General features: G+C 38.6%; 1 protein-coding gene across 1 annotated transcript; it reads left to right on the top strand.

Moving 5' to 3' along the window:
* Window positions 1–271: 271 nt before the first annotated feature.
* On the top strand, window positions 272–16,023 carry LOC131148980 (pentatricopeptide repeat-containing protein At1g02370, mitochondrial-like). The gene is made up of 2 exons (XM_058098976.1): window positions 272–733; window positions 14,315–16,023. Exons 1-2 carry the CDS (start codon window positions 461–463, stop codon window positions 15,542–15,544), a joined length of 1,503 nt encoding a protein of 500 aa, XP_057954959.1. The 5' UTR covers window positions 272–460; the 3' UTR covers window positions 15,545–16,023.
* Window positions 16,024–16,237: the final 214 nt, after the last annotated feature.

Raw genomic sequence — 16,237 nt, 5'->3', positions numbered from 1 at the left:
TTAGTTAGAGATCAATTAATTGATTGTAATTAGGTGAATTAAGTCACACTTAGAAAAATACAACTTCATAAAATCTTTAACATAATTAAACTTCCACAAAAGTTACTCTTAGGGCTGTCTTATAATATTTTGAGATTACTTAATTGTTTTATGCTGAATTCATTTTAATAAATTGCAAAATTATACACTATCCATAAAAATGTTGGTGTAATAAAGCTTTAACATTTTATTTTACCCGTAACACTATAAAGATGCGGATATATGAGGGTCATGGGGTGCGCACGTGTCCTGATCAGATCTATCGGGACTACCCGGGTGCATCAGATCATGGGGTGCACGCAGGCCCTGATCAGATCTATCGGGTCTACCCGGGTGCATCAGGTAATGGGGCGTCGCCCGGTGAGAAAGAGACGAGACCCATTGTGCAAGGAGGTGGGTGAAGGTGTGGAGCTTGTGGGAGATGAACCCTTCTCGTATGATGTCCGCCGGAGCATCCCTGGCGAGGTCGCTCTGTACGGCAGTTATGGAGGCTGCGGCGGAGCTGGCCGTGCCTCTGAGACATGGGAAGAAAGAGAGGCTTTACCATCGTTTGTCTGCTTTGGCAGCTACCGGTGGGAGCGTGTCGCAGGTTTTGAATCAATACGTTAGGGAGGGTAGAATCATCAAGAAAATTGAGCTCCAGGCCTGCGTCAAGGAGCTCCGCAGGTACGGCAGGTTCCAGCACGCTCTCGAGGTTTGTTTCCTACGCTGCATTAGTGGTTTGATCATGACCAGTGATATTTATTGAAATTAAATATGTAGTTGTTGGTTTTTTCTTGCTCTTCAATGTCGTGAAAATTCGCTGTTTTAATTTGGTGAGAATGCGTGATATTTTTTCAATTCCACTGGAAAGCCTAGAAATTTATTGCACGGAGAAGTGCGTTTGTTTGAGTTTTTTTTCCCCCGTTTTCCCCCAATTTAGAACCCGGTAATTAGTATCCTGCTTGGTTTGCTTGCCGAGAAACAGTCCAAAAAAAAAAAAAGTAATTTGGCTCCACTTTACCTGCAATTTTGTTGTTAAAAAACGAAAAAAGAATTTGCTTTCAGAGACTCGAGTACTGAAGAGCTGGAATGATACACATGATGTTTCCTTTACTTTATTTTCCCTCAGTTTCTACTTTAACTCGTGCTTTCTGTTTGTTCACTCTGAAACTGGAAGTTCAAATATATCCGGATAGTTCAGTGATTCTTCACGCCTCAAGGCTGATTTGGTGCTCATATTAGTTAATTTTCTGAATTGCAATGCCTTTGACAAACAGTGGGCGGACCAATAATTTTTGGTCAAAATTATATACACATGGAATTCTGCTGCTGCTGCTGCTCTCTCTCTCTCTCTCTACATGTGTGTGTATTCTATTCAATTTCTGCTAAGTTCCGAAGTTTTAAGATGGATTGTGAGATAGACAGATAGTATTCTAAGCCCTGTAGACAGAGGTTCTTGGAGGAGAGGGGCAGTGTTGTATGCAGAATAAAGTACATAGTGTTGGTGTATATGTGTGCAATGCCCACCTCCCACGAGTTAATTGGCACACTTACTTAACATATGGTTCAGATGAGGTCGAAGTGGTAGACCACAATGATACTATGAAGACAAAAGACGTTCCCCTCCGAGACACGGGGGTCTGGGGGCAGCGCTGCCGGTGGGAGGTATGGGGTGCAATGCCCCTCGAGACGGTATGACCTATCTAGTGTGAACGGTGAATACAGTATGTCAAAGACGACCACTAATGTCAAAGATGACCACTAATGTCAAAGTTGGCCATGGTAGGTGAGCTACCACCACCTACCATGGTAGGTGAGCCACCCATGTGCTTCTTCCACGGACCAAAGGCTATAAATAAGACCCCTCCCCCACCGGAGCACCACACACATCTCGATTGCAAGATTATGTCCTCTTTTATTTTTCTATTTGTTGTCATTTCGCTATTGAAACTCATTTAGTGAGTGCATGGTTGGATAGATTGTTGTAATCCGATTGTTGTAATAAAACTTTGTGTTATCTCTTCAATCGTTTCTTCAAAACAGATCTTGGTGTTGTTATTCTACATGGTATCAGAGCTGAAGGCTACTAAGAAGAAACGACTATAATTGTTGAGACGTTGCAATGGCAGGAACTTCATCTTATGCTACTGCATCTCCACCAGCACTTCGGATACGTCCACTAGCATTCACAGAAGGAAAACTAGACGGATGGATCCCACCAATCGGGCTATTCTGGATTCATATGAACTACTTGATATAGCTCAACGTATAGATCCAAAACCGATTGGTACGCTTGATCCCACCAATCCTAAGGTAAGCATCCCTCCAGAATCCAGATGCTGCTTTCGTCAAAGCATGGAAAAGGCGAAATGCAGATGTACTTTGTGCTATTGTTACAAGTGTATCCGATTTTGTACTTACGTTGATCCAGCATACATTCAAGGCAGCAGATGCTTGGAATGGTTTGAAGAATCAATATGAAACAAGGAACCAGGCACGCATTCAGAACTTGGAGAATCAACTTGCTGCAGAAAAGTTACATGACGGAGAATTGACAGAAGTATTCATCACCAGAATAAAAAATCTGTGTGATCAGATGGTGGCAGTGGGCATAGCAAAGACCAGTGAGGAGTTAGCTCGAAGATGTATTTGAGTGCTGCCATCAAAATATGACAGTTTGGTAACTGCTTTTAACACGCAGATTAGAACTCCTGCACTATCCTTTGAGGAATTTTGTGCTTTATTGCTAGAGGAGGAGATGAGGTTGAGAACTAGAGAAAATGAAAGTAGTAGTGCTTTCACCGTGCAGATCAAAGGCAAGGACAATAATGTTGAAAGGAAGAAGGGAAAGAACAAGAAGAGATTTTCTGGTACGTGTTACTACTACAACAAAAAGGCGCATGCAACCAAGGATTGCATAAAACGTATCCACGATGAAAAGAACGGCATGTTGAAGCCTACGTGAAATGTCAGACAGGTAGCAAATTGTGTTGAACCAGAATTAGATCTTTTCATGGTTACAGAAGAAATGTGCTTAACTGCTCAAACAGTACCAGGAGATTGCTCATGGGTACTTGACAGTAGAGCTTCCCAACACATGACCAGCAAAAAGGACTGGTATGGTTCCCTTAAGCATCTACATGAACCTATGAATGTGATTGTCGGAAATAATGCGAAGTGTGCAGTAGAGGGCACTGGATCCATTTCCTTAAAAACCACGAATTGCCAAGGTAAAACTCTTTCAGATGTCCTTTATGTTCTTCAAATTAAGAGGAATCTTTTATCTGTAGCTGCTATCACTGACCGTGACTATGAAGTACAATTTATGAAAACAAAGTTGCGATCATTGATAGCAATGATAACATTGTGGGCGAAGGTATTCGAAAGAATAACCTGTATGAGTTTGTGGCACTTGCCGCAACAACTAGAGATACAACAAGCAGACTTTGGCATGAAAGGTTTGGACACATCGCCTATGCAGTTTTGAAGGAGATGCAGAGAAAGGAAATGGTGGTTGATCTGCCTGTAGTAGTTGATACTGCAGAGCCTTGTGAAGCTTGTATGCTGGGCAAGCAACATCGTATGTCATTTTCACAAGAGAGCAACAACAAATCAAAGCTTCCTCTAGAGCTGGTACATGCCTCTCTGTGGTAAAATGACTACTCCTGCACTAGGAGGATTTTTCTATTTTATGCTGTTAGTCGATGATTATGGTAGAAAGATGTAGGTGTACTTTCTTCGTGATAAGGCTGAGGCTTTTGTAAAATTTAAAGTGGCATAAATTTGTTGAAAATGAGACAAGTTTGCAGTTAAAGAAACTTCGAATAGATCGAGGAGGCGAGTTCACATTAGGGGAGTTCAACAATTATTGCAGTGCATTTGGCATAAAGCGCCAATTGTCGGCACCAAAAACTCCACAACAGAATGACATTGTGGAACGGCAAAATTGCACTGTGATGATGGTCAGAGCAACGATGAAGGCACAAGACCTTCCAAAATCGTTTTGTGCATGTTCCAGATGATAGTCGAAGGAAGTTAGATGATAAGAGTTAAAAGTGCATCTTCTTGGGACACAGTACAGAATCAAAGACATATCGTGTGTATGATGTAGAGGCAAAGAAGATCGTCACAAGCCGAGATGTGGTATTTGATGAAGGACCACACTTAGTGGGAGATAGAGATCGGTCCACTTTATCATCAACTGATAAAGTAACCCACCATGTGCCTCACTCAGAGCAGCAGATTGAGGTGAATGATGAAGAAATTCAAAACCAGCCTGTTGTACCAGTAGCACCTGTTTAGAAGCCACACCCCAGGTGGGTACAACAGCTCTTTGAAGATGGCAATTCAGAACCTATGAATCAAAGTTCGCAACCTAATGGACCTTGAAGGTCGAAGAGAATAAAGGAACAATATCGATTAGCAGAACACTTGGTAAATATGGCCTTAATGGCTGATATAATTAGTACAATTAAGGAACCAAGTAACCTAGATGAAGCGCTGGCTGATCGGAAGTGGAGAACGGCTATGGAAGCTGAATATGAAAGTATCATGAAAAATGATACTTGGGAGATTGTGGATCGTCCCCCTCATAGGAAGGTAATCAGCACGAAGTGGATATGGAAGGTAAAATATAAAGCTGATGGTACTTTAGAGAAGTACAAAGCACACCTTGTTGCATAAGGATTTTCTCAGGTGGAAGGTTTTGATGTTACTGAAACCTTTGCACCAACAGTTCGCATGGAATAATCCGTCTGGTTTTGGCTACCACTGCACACAGAAGCTGGGTGCTATTTCAAATGGAAGTGAAGTTTGCATTCCTCAATGGTCATCTTAAAGAGGAGTTTTATGTGATGTAACCACCTGGATTTGAATTTCCAAATTCAGACAACAAAGTGTGCAGGTTGAAGAAAGCCTTGTATGGACTGAAACAAGACCCCAGAGCTTGGTACCAGAGGATTGATTCTTTCTTCACCAATTATGGATTTTGTAAAAGTACCTTTGATGCAAATTTATATGTACTGAAGGAGGATGAAATGTATGTAATAATTGTACTATATGTAGATGATCTTGTGCTTATAGGTGACCACGAGCAAAAGATCAAACACATCCGTGAAGGCCTATGCTCAGAATTCGAGATGACAGACTTGGGACTACTCCACTTCTTCTTAGGCATTGAAGTGTGGCAGCATCTAGGATAAATCTTTATTTCTTAGTAATGATATGCTCAAGAGTTATTGAAGGCATTTGGGATGACAGAATGCATTCCAATGGTTACTCCAATGGAAGTAAACATTAAGCTCTCCATTGAAGACCCCTCTCCACTTGTTGATAGAAAGGGGTACAAAAGCCTAATTGGGAGTTTGGTGTACTTGTGCAACGCAAGGCCCAATATCAGTTTTGCAGTTGGTATTTTAAGTAGATTTGCAAATAAGTCACGAGAAATTCATTAGATGGCTGGAATGAGGGTCCTCAAGTATATAAAAGGGACTCCTCATTTTGGCATCTCTTATACATCAGAGAAATCCCTAATTGGATATTGTAACTCCGATTGGGCAGGAGATATTGATTCCAGAAAGTCAGTTTCTGGATATTATTTTCTCTTTGGGAATAGAATTATCTCGTGGACAAGCAAGAAGCAGCCAATAGTGTCGCTATCATCCACAGAAGCCGAGTACAAGTCAGCTTGTCTCACCTCATGTGAAGCTGTCTGGATAAGAAGACTTCTTATTGATGTTAGGATAACGATAAATGCTGCAATTCTGATTCACTGTGACAATCAAAGTTGCATAGCTATCAGTAAGAACCCAATGTTCCATACAAGAACCAATCACATTGAGATTTAGTATCACTACATACGAGAATTCATTGAGGATGAGGTTGTTGAGATGGAGTATTGCCCAACTGAAGATAATCATGTAGATATCTTCACCAAAGCATTGGGTAGTTCCGACTTTCAGAAGCATCGGGATGCTCTTGATGTTGGTTCAAGAACGTAGGTGGACATTGAAGGGGGGGGGGGGGTGTTGGTGTATATGCGTGCAATGCCGACCTCCCACGAGTTAATTGGTACACTTAGACGTATGGTTCAGATGAAGTCGAAGTGGTAGACCGCAATGGTACTACGAAGACAGAAGACGCTCCCCTTCGAGACACGGGGGTCCGGGGGCAGCGCCCCCGATGGTTTCCCCCTGAGAAGATATGGCCTATCCAGTATGAACGGTGGGCACGGTATGTCAAAGACGGCCACTAATGTCAAAGTCGGCCATGGTAGGTGAGCTACCACTTCCTACCATGGTAGGTGAACCACTCATGTGCTTCTTTCACGGACCAGAGGCTATAAATAAGACCCCCCCATCGGAGCACCATACACATCTCGACTGCAAGATTGTGTCCTCTTTTGTTTTTCTATTTGTTGTCCTTTTGCCATTGAAGCTCATTTAGTGAGTGCATGGTTGGACAGATTGTTGTAATCCGATTGTTGTAATAAAACTTTGTGTTATCTCTTCAATCGTTTCTTCAAAACAGATCTTGGTGTTGTTGTTCTACACATAGAGCTAAGAAAGGAGAGCCAAGTAATCCTTAGGGGTGTTGGATGACAGATGGAGGGAGTGTGAATGATGTGAGGATGGAGTTACAGCCTCCTTTAACATCCAACTGTAGAGGAGTGATGTAAGAATGTGTGGATTCTAGATTTTGGATAGAGGCAAGTGAAAGTGATGGTTCAAGACTCTAAGCAAAACTTGCCAAATGAGTCACGGTGGACGTATTTATAGTGTTAGGGGTTAGGTCACCTCCAATTGGAAGAGGCCTATAAGGCTTTGACCAATGTGAGGAGAGGTTTTGAGTAGTCTAATGGCACATGTGGCTGAGAAGCAGCACAATTGAAGGGACCTGTGTCATGGATGACATGTGGCAAACAATGGGGGATCACTTGTGAATTATTCTAGGCAACTATATTTTGTTTGAAGATTTAGAAATCAATGATTTTGTTTTAAATTAGAAACTTTAGATATTTTAGAATTTTAGTTAATTTAGGGTTATTTTGTGTATTTTAAGTATTTTGGGATTACTTTGTAATTTTCTATTTTAGTTGGGGTTACTTTGTAATTTTTTGTGTTAGTTGTAGCATTGGGTGTATAAATAGTGTGATTGTGTATTGTATGGAACGGTTATCAATTGTCATTGGAATCAAATTGCAGTTCCAGTCTTTCTTTCTCTCACTCTCTCTTTCTCTCTCTCTCTCTTGCAGCCTCCCCTCTCTTCTCCTTCTTCCTTCTTTCTTCCTCCTCCTTTCCTTCTCCTCTGTTCTGTTTTGTCTCTAATCCTTTGCTGCCCAGCAGCATTCTGTTGTCTTTCTTCCTCTATTCTTCTTCTCCTTCTCTTTCTCTCCTCATCTTCTCCTCTTCTCAGTTTCTATCCTATTAGCAATCCACCACAGCTCGGCCCTCTCAATGCACGTGCATCATTCACTGGAACCACCAATCTAGCCCCAATCAGTGGAGAGCCATTGAGGGACACGAGAGCTCTCACGACAATAAATTCAATCCACAAAGGTAATTCACCAAACCGTCGACGGTTTCATTGAAAGACTTGACCGTTGCTGTACATTTATTGAAGATCTGATGCCAATCGCTACAAGACCTGATTTTATGGAACTCAAAAATCACAACTGTACTATGTATCTCGTTTAAATAGACTCCCTCCTTGTATAGCCTAAGGGTTCACATTGCCATTCATTGAAATAAAATTATTATTTCTCCCAAATCCTTTGTTTCATTTTTTATTTATGTCCTACATCAACTTGGTACCGGAGTAGGCTCCACTTAACTACACAATTCCACTGCTTCCTTCATTTCATATCACCCTTCCAATCTAACTCCATCTCTATCTAATTCTACTATCTGTTCTTTCTTTGTCCGCAGTCTATCTCTCTGCATCCGTTGCTTCAAATAAAAAATTACAGTATCACAGCTGCTCTGTTCATTGCCATAAATAAAAAATTACAGTCATGGCCCTGTCTGTGAAGCCCTAATGTTCAGGCGTCAATTCATGAGACCTCTTTCACAGTGCAGACAGGCACCACCGAAACCCCACCACTTGCAATATCCAACTGCCGAACCCTTCAAAACCACACTTCCTGAAGTTTTCTTGACATACCACCACCATCACTGACACACCAGCCCCTGATCTGCCACTAACCAGAATTTCATTGCTGGAGGAGCCTCAACAGCAAGGCATGTGGTCCAAGTGCCGGCGATGCACGTGTGGAAATTTTCCGGTGTCTTCTCTTGCTTCCAGAACTGTGATAATAGACTCCACGCCTGAAATTTTGGATTTTCTCCTGAGATTTTGAAGTTTGTTCGATTGAAAACTGATTATCAAGTTTGGTTCACATTTCTAAGGATAAATTTAACCTGATCTTGGATTGCCAATCAAAATCTCTGAGTTTTGAAGGACTGTCGGCATTCGGATTAAGGACCAACCATGATACTTTGACATTTTCTGTGACAAATTGGTTATCCTCCGTGAGATTTTGATGTTGGTTTGAATAAAGCCAACTTCAATTGTTTGATACATATTTTTGAAGGATAAATTCAGCACTGTCAGCCCCTAAAGTCAGGTGTGTTTCTGAATTTTTTAGAATTTATGCAAGACATTAGGATTATTGTTGATAAATTGGAGAACTTAAAACTAGGAAGCCAACATTTTTAATATTTTGCAAGATATGAAATTGAGAAATTTTATGGGCTTCTATGCTTTGTCTTGATGATATTGCTTGTTTCAGCAGAAATTTTTCCAAGCAATTATCAAGCAAATTTAGTGTGCATAAGAAAAATATTCACTTATCGACGTAATTAACATTAAAATGATTATAAATAAAAATCTGAGTTAAAATTTTTTATTCTCTTCTTTGGATACTTGTTTAAACCTCTTTTTTTTTTTTCAATTGGTAAGTAAAACCATATAAGGATTTAATAAGTTAACTCTCTTCCCAGTCTCAACCGCTCAGATAGCTCCATGCAAAGTTCGCCTTCTAGGTTACCATTTTAAAAGGCAGTCTTTGTTTATATTTGGATGTGACAGTAAATAAAGTTTTTATTGAGGCGATTCCAGCCACACTACAAGTGATTAAATGATGAATGATCTCTGCCCTTTTTTTTTTGGCTGAAACCCTTAGCAACTGGCCTACCCTTATATTTACCAATTGTTCCATTTGGTCTATTGTTCTTTCTGAAGACTCTTTTGCAATCTAATGTTTTAATCACCAACATGAGTCAATGAGTTCCCCAAATGATTTTCCAAAATTAATTTTTTTGATTGAAAAAGAAGAAATATCATTAATGAAGAAAGAATGTACTTAAAAAAGGAACATAATTGTTATCTAAAAAATAAGGGAGCATAATAAATCCTCCTAAAAAGGAAAGAATATAAAATAAAAAAATTAAAATGAAAAATAACGCTGCCTTCCAGTCTCATTTCGAACCCATAAAGATACACCTCCTTAGAAAACACATTTGCAAAAGCCCAAAGCGAAGTCAAATATTGAATCCTGTTCAAAGCACAGGTGAATACATCTTTTTCCTTGTAAAGATACAAGCATTCCTCTCCAATCAAATACCCCACAAAATGGCAAAAACCCTGCACCTCAATCCAGACCACCTCCACTCCTACCAAACCCCATTAAGGAAGAAACCAACAAATCCTATGGCGAATGATGACACACCCTGCTCTCCCCTAACATACCGAAAAGCTTATTCCAAACCCTCCAAGAAAAAGAATATTGCAATCAATTTATTTTTTCCCCTCACTCATTTCACTATGCGCAATGGTGACCGGGTTTGTTTTGGGAGGATATTTGGGTGGGTGAGACTTTGTTGGGATTTTTAGTGCCACACTTGTATAGATTGTCTTCCATTTGTGACATACTGATTTTAGTTTTTGATTCTTCTCGGGGGAGCTTGTCTTGTGTCTCGGGGACTTACATTTCTTTAGGAGTCTCAATGAGAGAGGTAGATGACCTCACTTGCCTTTTGAGGGCTCTAAATTCTTTTAATCCTAATACGAGGGGGGATGACACGCTTTGGATTGGGGATTCCTTAGGGTCCTTTTCTTCAAAGTCTTTTTCCATTCGTCTAACAAAATCTCTTAATCCTGGTCGTTTCCATCTGGATAAAATTGTGTGGAAGTTTAAAGTTCCTTTTAAGAATCGAGCATTCATTTTGGACTTTGGTTCTTAACTAGATTAATATGAATGATTTGCTTTAGGCTAGGAGACTTTGTAAGGTTCTTAGGTCTGATGTATGCGTAATGTGCCAGGAGGGGAATAAAACAAAATGTCATTCATTTCTGCATTTTGCGGTGGTGAGGTCTTTGTGGAGCAATCTGTTCTCCTGTTTTGGCAAGGGTTGGGCGGCTCTGCTATTTATTTGCGAGGTCTTAGCGGTGAAATTTTAGGGTTTTGAAAAGTATGAAGAGGCAAGAAAAGATGCAAAAAGGCTGTTAGTGAAGCTAAACATAGATAATTTAATAATTTGTATGATAAATTAGATACAAAAAATGGGGAGAGAGATATATTAAAGCTTGCTAGAGTTAGATAAAGAAAGAGTAAGGACTTCGGTAATATAAAATGTATAAAAAGTGAGGATGATATTGTCTTTGTTAAGGAAGAAGTCGTAGAAGAAAGATGGCGAAGATAAGCTGTATAATGAAAACCAAAAAGAAGGCTTAAACTTGGAATTAGAAAATGAGGAAAAGACTAAAAATATGAGATTTATTCGCAAAATTAGATTTAACGAAGTTAAGTTTGCACTAAAAAAGATGAAAAATGGAAAATTTATAGTTCTAGATAACATCCCAATTAGATTTATTCGTTTTTGCTGGTTTGGGAGAAGATCATCATTTGGTTTCTCTTTGGTGTGTGGGGCATGGGAACTTTAATGGAGTGAGCTTTTTGGATATTCAGCATGGTTGGTGTTTTTTGTTGAATTGTAAGTGCATGCTGGTTTTTATTGTTTTGTTCTCTTTGTTTTTTGTTTTTCTTCTTTGTTTTTATCTGGATCTTCCCAGATTTTGTTAAGGAGATGTCTTGTTCTCCTGTTTGTATATTCTTAACCTATCAATGAATTTCTTCTTTCGCTATTAAATAAAATTGTTCCTTCTAAGAAGAAAAAGGCATTTTTTTGGCTGGTGGCCCTTAGTTAACCCCATAGTTGTTAGAATATTACGATTCATGACTCGCTTCATACGATTTGTATCAATTTCCCACCAAATCAATTTGAATCTTACTAGCAAATAAAAAAACAACCAAATTGTTACTGAATCTATTGATTCACCCTGTGAATCTAACTAGTCGATTTTGAATCCATCCATTCACACAATTCTCAGCCTATCATATCCTAAAAGATCCAAATGATTTAAAACCTCTAAAAACAACAGTTTTTTTTTAATTTAAAGTATCGCTTTTAGCTTTACGGTATTACCTTCCATTCCTTGTCTATGTCAGCTCTATGCTAAAAAGAGGAGAAAATAGAAATTTAGGTCTTATCCTGCCTTTAGAAAACCATTCTTCACTCTTGGAGTAGTGTTCCACAATTGAACACTCATTGGCTAAGGTGGTACTCATGTTTTGTTGTGTTGATAAGATTCAAAAATTGGCTTTTTAGTATTTTGTTAAATTATTATCAATTTTTTTAAAGAAGTTTGTTTTTTCTTTTTAATTAGAGGAACAATATGCAGGAAATACGATTTCAGCTTTTTTATTCTCTTGATCCCTTCCCTTAAACAACATAAAGTTCATTTTTTTTTAATTATTTTTTCTTCACTCATTCCCTTACTTTTTATTGTTTAGGGAAATCATACACTTGAAATATGATTTTTTTCTTTTATAAATCTAAATGTATCGTACTACTTTTCTTTTAGTTCGTATGTCAACTATGCATGTCATTTGGAATTGATTTTTTGGATATTTATACTGAATCTTCCAATTTGATTTGATTTTCTATTCTTGATTGCTGAAATTCGAATCTCAATCTGGCAACTAAATTTAACACCAACAATTTGCGCAAAGTAGGCCTTCTAAAGCTTTTTCTTCATATGTGTCTCATGTGTGGAAGTAGCTTTGAGGATGCCTCTCATTTGTCTCTACACTGTTCAGTTGCATGGGATTTTTGGAGTACACCATTGGAGGAAATGTGGTTTTGTCCTAAATTGGTGGAGGAGCTCTTAACTATTTCTTTTGTTGGTTTTGGGAAGGGTATGGATGTTAAGAGCCTGCGGAGGTGTGCTCTTTGTGCTTTGTTATAGGAATTGGCTGGAAAGGAATGCTAGAATTTGTTTTGGAAAGAGATTGTCAATGGATCTTCTTTGGGACAGGTTTGCTATTTGGCTTCTTTTTGGACTTATAGTGCAGGTTGTTTTTAGGGCTGCCATTTTCAGGATGTCATCCGAGACTGGTGGCTTTATGATATTGATGCCGGTTTTTTCTTTTGTCTTTTATGAGTGAGGACTTCCTGTTCTCCTTTTTTGTATCTATTTTTCGTTAGCTTCAATAAAGTTTTTATTTTATTTTATTAAAAAGAAGTCCTGAAAGTTGTCAGTTATGAACTTCTTAGTCCCATCATCTTAAACTACAAATTTTTGATGCAAAGAATTTCGAATTTCTTCAGTAGAGAGATTATAATATATGTCATAAAACTTGTTAGCACATTGGGCAAGGGCGGGTCGACACAAGCTGACCCACCCACCTTTACTATTTTCTTTTCTTGTCTTTCCACGGCCTGCACCACTGCTATCAGTCAGAGCTGTGATCCCCTTTTTGAATCCCTTTGCTGGATTTTTTTTTTTTCGAGATTTCTACTACCTTTTCCTGAAATTTCTGCTTTGCTGCTCTCAGTTGTCTTCTTATCTGCTTCTTCTTTTGGACAACTCTGCTGCTCTCGGCCAGAGCTGCTGTGAGCCCCCTTTTTGATGTTCTTTATTCCCCCCTTCATTTTTTGCTGTTTTATTTGGAAACTTGATGTTTTTTCGGCAAGCATTTTCCTTTTTCTTGGATTTTTTTGATTCTGTTAACCTGTATTTCTGGCATGAACGCTGAGTGTCTTTTTTTTAATGGAATTTCTTGGTCAGGCCATCTGGGACTCAGGGCTGTTCTATTGCTGCTTTGGATTTTTATTTTTTTCCATTTGCTTATTTCTGCTTCTATTTTGTGGAATTTGTGCCATGAAAGTTGCATATTATTGAAGATTTGTACACAGTATTCATTTTTGTTCACGTATTGAATATGTTGGTATTTTAAAATTCAAATATTAGTGCTAATGTTTTCACAAAATCAAGAATCTATTATATGGGGCAGTTTGCACACAATTTTAATAAATGTGCACCTCACCTTTGTAAGGCACATGCCTTCGCCTTGTGTATCATGCCTCAGCTCCAGGTATCCCTTGTGCTTCGGTGCGCCTTGTGCCTTCACTACTATGCTCAGTAACCATGCCATTCAGAATGTAATTCTTGCAAAGATGGTTGGCCTTGTCCCGTACTTGGCTTGAGGTAGTTCTAGCAGATCAGCTTCATCAATGGGTTTAGGTTTCCCCAAGGACAAAATCTGTGTTGAAAAAATCCGGGATTTTGTTTGAAAAAAACCATTGAAGAAAATTGAACCAGCAAGCAAAATGGGCTCATAGTTCCACATGCATGAGGTGAGGAATTGTGCATGTGTGATACAACAAGCTCAACAGTGCACACCCAAAGCCTTATTTTGGAGATACCATGCAAGGATTGGTACACTTCTAGACCCCATCTCCCATAAGTTCTTTTTCTAAGCGGGTAAGTAAACCAGCTGGAAAATTTTGAATTACTTAAAAAGCTTACACCACTAATTGTCAGCAATTACATAATTGTTGCATAATTGTGGGGCTTAAATTGAGATCAATTCATAATTAGGGCGCTGTTCCAAAAAGGGGCTGTCTACAAGTTCAAGATCATAGTTTTTCGCAAATCCATTTAATCCTGAAATAATACTCTGCAAAACACTTTTTTTCAAAGTTGTATGCCCCAGTTCTGTATTTGCTTATGGATATGCATAAACTCTTGGAATTTTGTTACAGTTTTGAAGTTGAAAAACTGATCCTGAGATCGTGTATATATGAAAATAGCATTCAGTTGTAGTTCTTTCAATGAAAGCCCTCATTGTTGGTGCTTAATTGGTGTTTAATCCTTTGCCAACTTGTGTGTGAATGTTTCTTGAAGTCATCTTTTTCATTTGATATAACTCTTTCTTCATCTGTTGCTGCAGATAATCGAATGGATGGAAAAAAGAGATATTAATATTTCATACTCTGATTATGCAATATGCCTGGATCTTATATCAAAAACCAAGGGGATAGCTGCAGCTGAGAGTTATTTTAGTGGCCTCTCACCACCTGCAAAGAACCTGTTAACTTATGGAGCTCTGTTAAACTGCTATTGCAAGGAAAAAATGACTGACAAGGCATTGGCTCTCTTTGAGAAGATGGATGAAATGGGCTTTGCTTCCACTTTGGCTTTTAACAATCTTATGTCCCTATCTATGAGATTGAATCAGCCTGAAAAGGTCCATCCCTTAGTAGATGAAATGAAGAAGAGAGGCATCCCTCTAGGCACATTTACCTATAATATATGGATGCATAGTTGTGCTTGCATGAATGATATTCAGGGAGTGGAGAATATTTTGGAGGAGATGCGAAATGAAGATGAAAGCAAGTGTGATTGGACAACACACAGTAATTTGGCAGATATATACGTCAAGGCTGGGCTCTTTGAGAAAGCTGAACTAGCTCTTTTTAAGTTACATGATATGAAACCTCGAGATCGCAAGGCTTACCATTTTTCAATTAGTTTGTATGCTAGTATGTCAAACCTACATGAGGTTAATAATGCATGGAATTCCCTGAAGGCGGAATTTCCAACGATGAACAATTCGAGCTATCTTACCATGCTTCAGGCTCTTGCAAAACTGGATGACACTGATGGCTTTAAAAAATGCTTCGAGGAATGGGAGTCGTGTTGCTCCAATTTTGATTTAAGGTTAGCAAATGCTGCGATAAAAGCTTACCTGAAATGGGACATGGTTAAAGATGCCCAACTGGTCTTTGATGATGCTACTAAAAGATCTTCGAAGCCCAATATTTGGGCACGAGAGTTGTTCATGGATTTCTTTTTGAAGAATCATCAAATAAATTTGGCTATGGGGCAGATGGAAGCAGCTGTTTCTGAAGCCAAAGGCACTGGATTGCGTCCAACCTCAGAAACAGTGAGCAAGTTTCTAAAATATTTTGAGGAAGAGAAAGATGTTGATGGTGCCGAGGAGTTTTGCAAGATGCTGAAGCAGGTTTATTTTTTAGATTCTGAAGTGTACCATTTGCTACTTAACATTTACATAGTTGCTGGCAGAACCGCACCAGAGATGCACAAGAGACTGGAGGAAGATGGGATTGAGATCAGTTCTGAGCTGGAGAATTTGCTTGAAAGTGTATGCCCCAAATAGATTGATTATAGTGTCGTGGGTTTAACTTCCTTTATTCTAAGGCACCCCTTGAGTGTTGGTTTATCAAATTTTTGTCAGCACAGGGAGGCTTTTCAGGAATTCTTTGTGTTGGATATTGGAATGAAAGTCTAGGGGCTGATGGTTTTAACATTGCCTTATTGTCGTTAGCAGGCTTCTTCAACATGCATCTGAATTATAATTGACAATTTGAGGGAATACAATTTAATCATTACCCAAGAGTTTACACTGTAGATTTCAGATGGTTTGAGCTAGTGAAATATATGTTATGCGAAGGGATGGCTATCGTTACCAAGTAGTTTAGCTTGGAAGGGTGATGGTTGTAGTTCAGGCTTAATGGACCATTGAGAAGTACAAATTATATTAATTAATGTGATGTGGTTCAGTGTTTCTTTCTTAAAATGTAACCCACAGCAAACTATTGTTTTTTTATTTAATAATGTAATATTGCTTTTATTTTATGTTATGATTTTCTTAATAGAAAGTTTTGTATCAAATATATTAGTACATAATTTAAAGTAATATACATTTAGAAATGCATAAAACTTTTAGTTATAAAGCTCATATGTGGTATAGTAATTCTTTTCTATTTTTCAATTTGTTATGGCTATTTAGTATTTATTCATATAGTTTACCAAATTTGTAATAAATTTGACCCGCATTTTAAAGTTCGAA

Source organism: Malania oleifera, chromosome 2, assembly GCF_029873635.1.
Source record: "Malania oleifera isolate guangnan ecotype guangnan chromosome 2, ASM2987363v1, whole genome shotgun sequence".
Taxonomy (NCBI): Eukaryota; Viridiplantae; Streptophyta; class Magnoliopsida; order Santalales; family Ximeniaceae; genus Malania; species Malania oleifera.
Note: the sequence above shows the minus strand (reverse complement) of the source record. Positions and strands in the feature narration are given on the sequence as shown.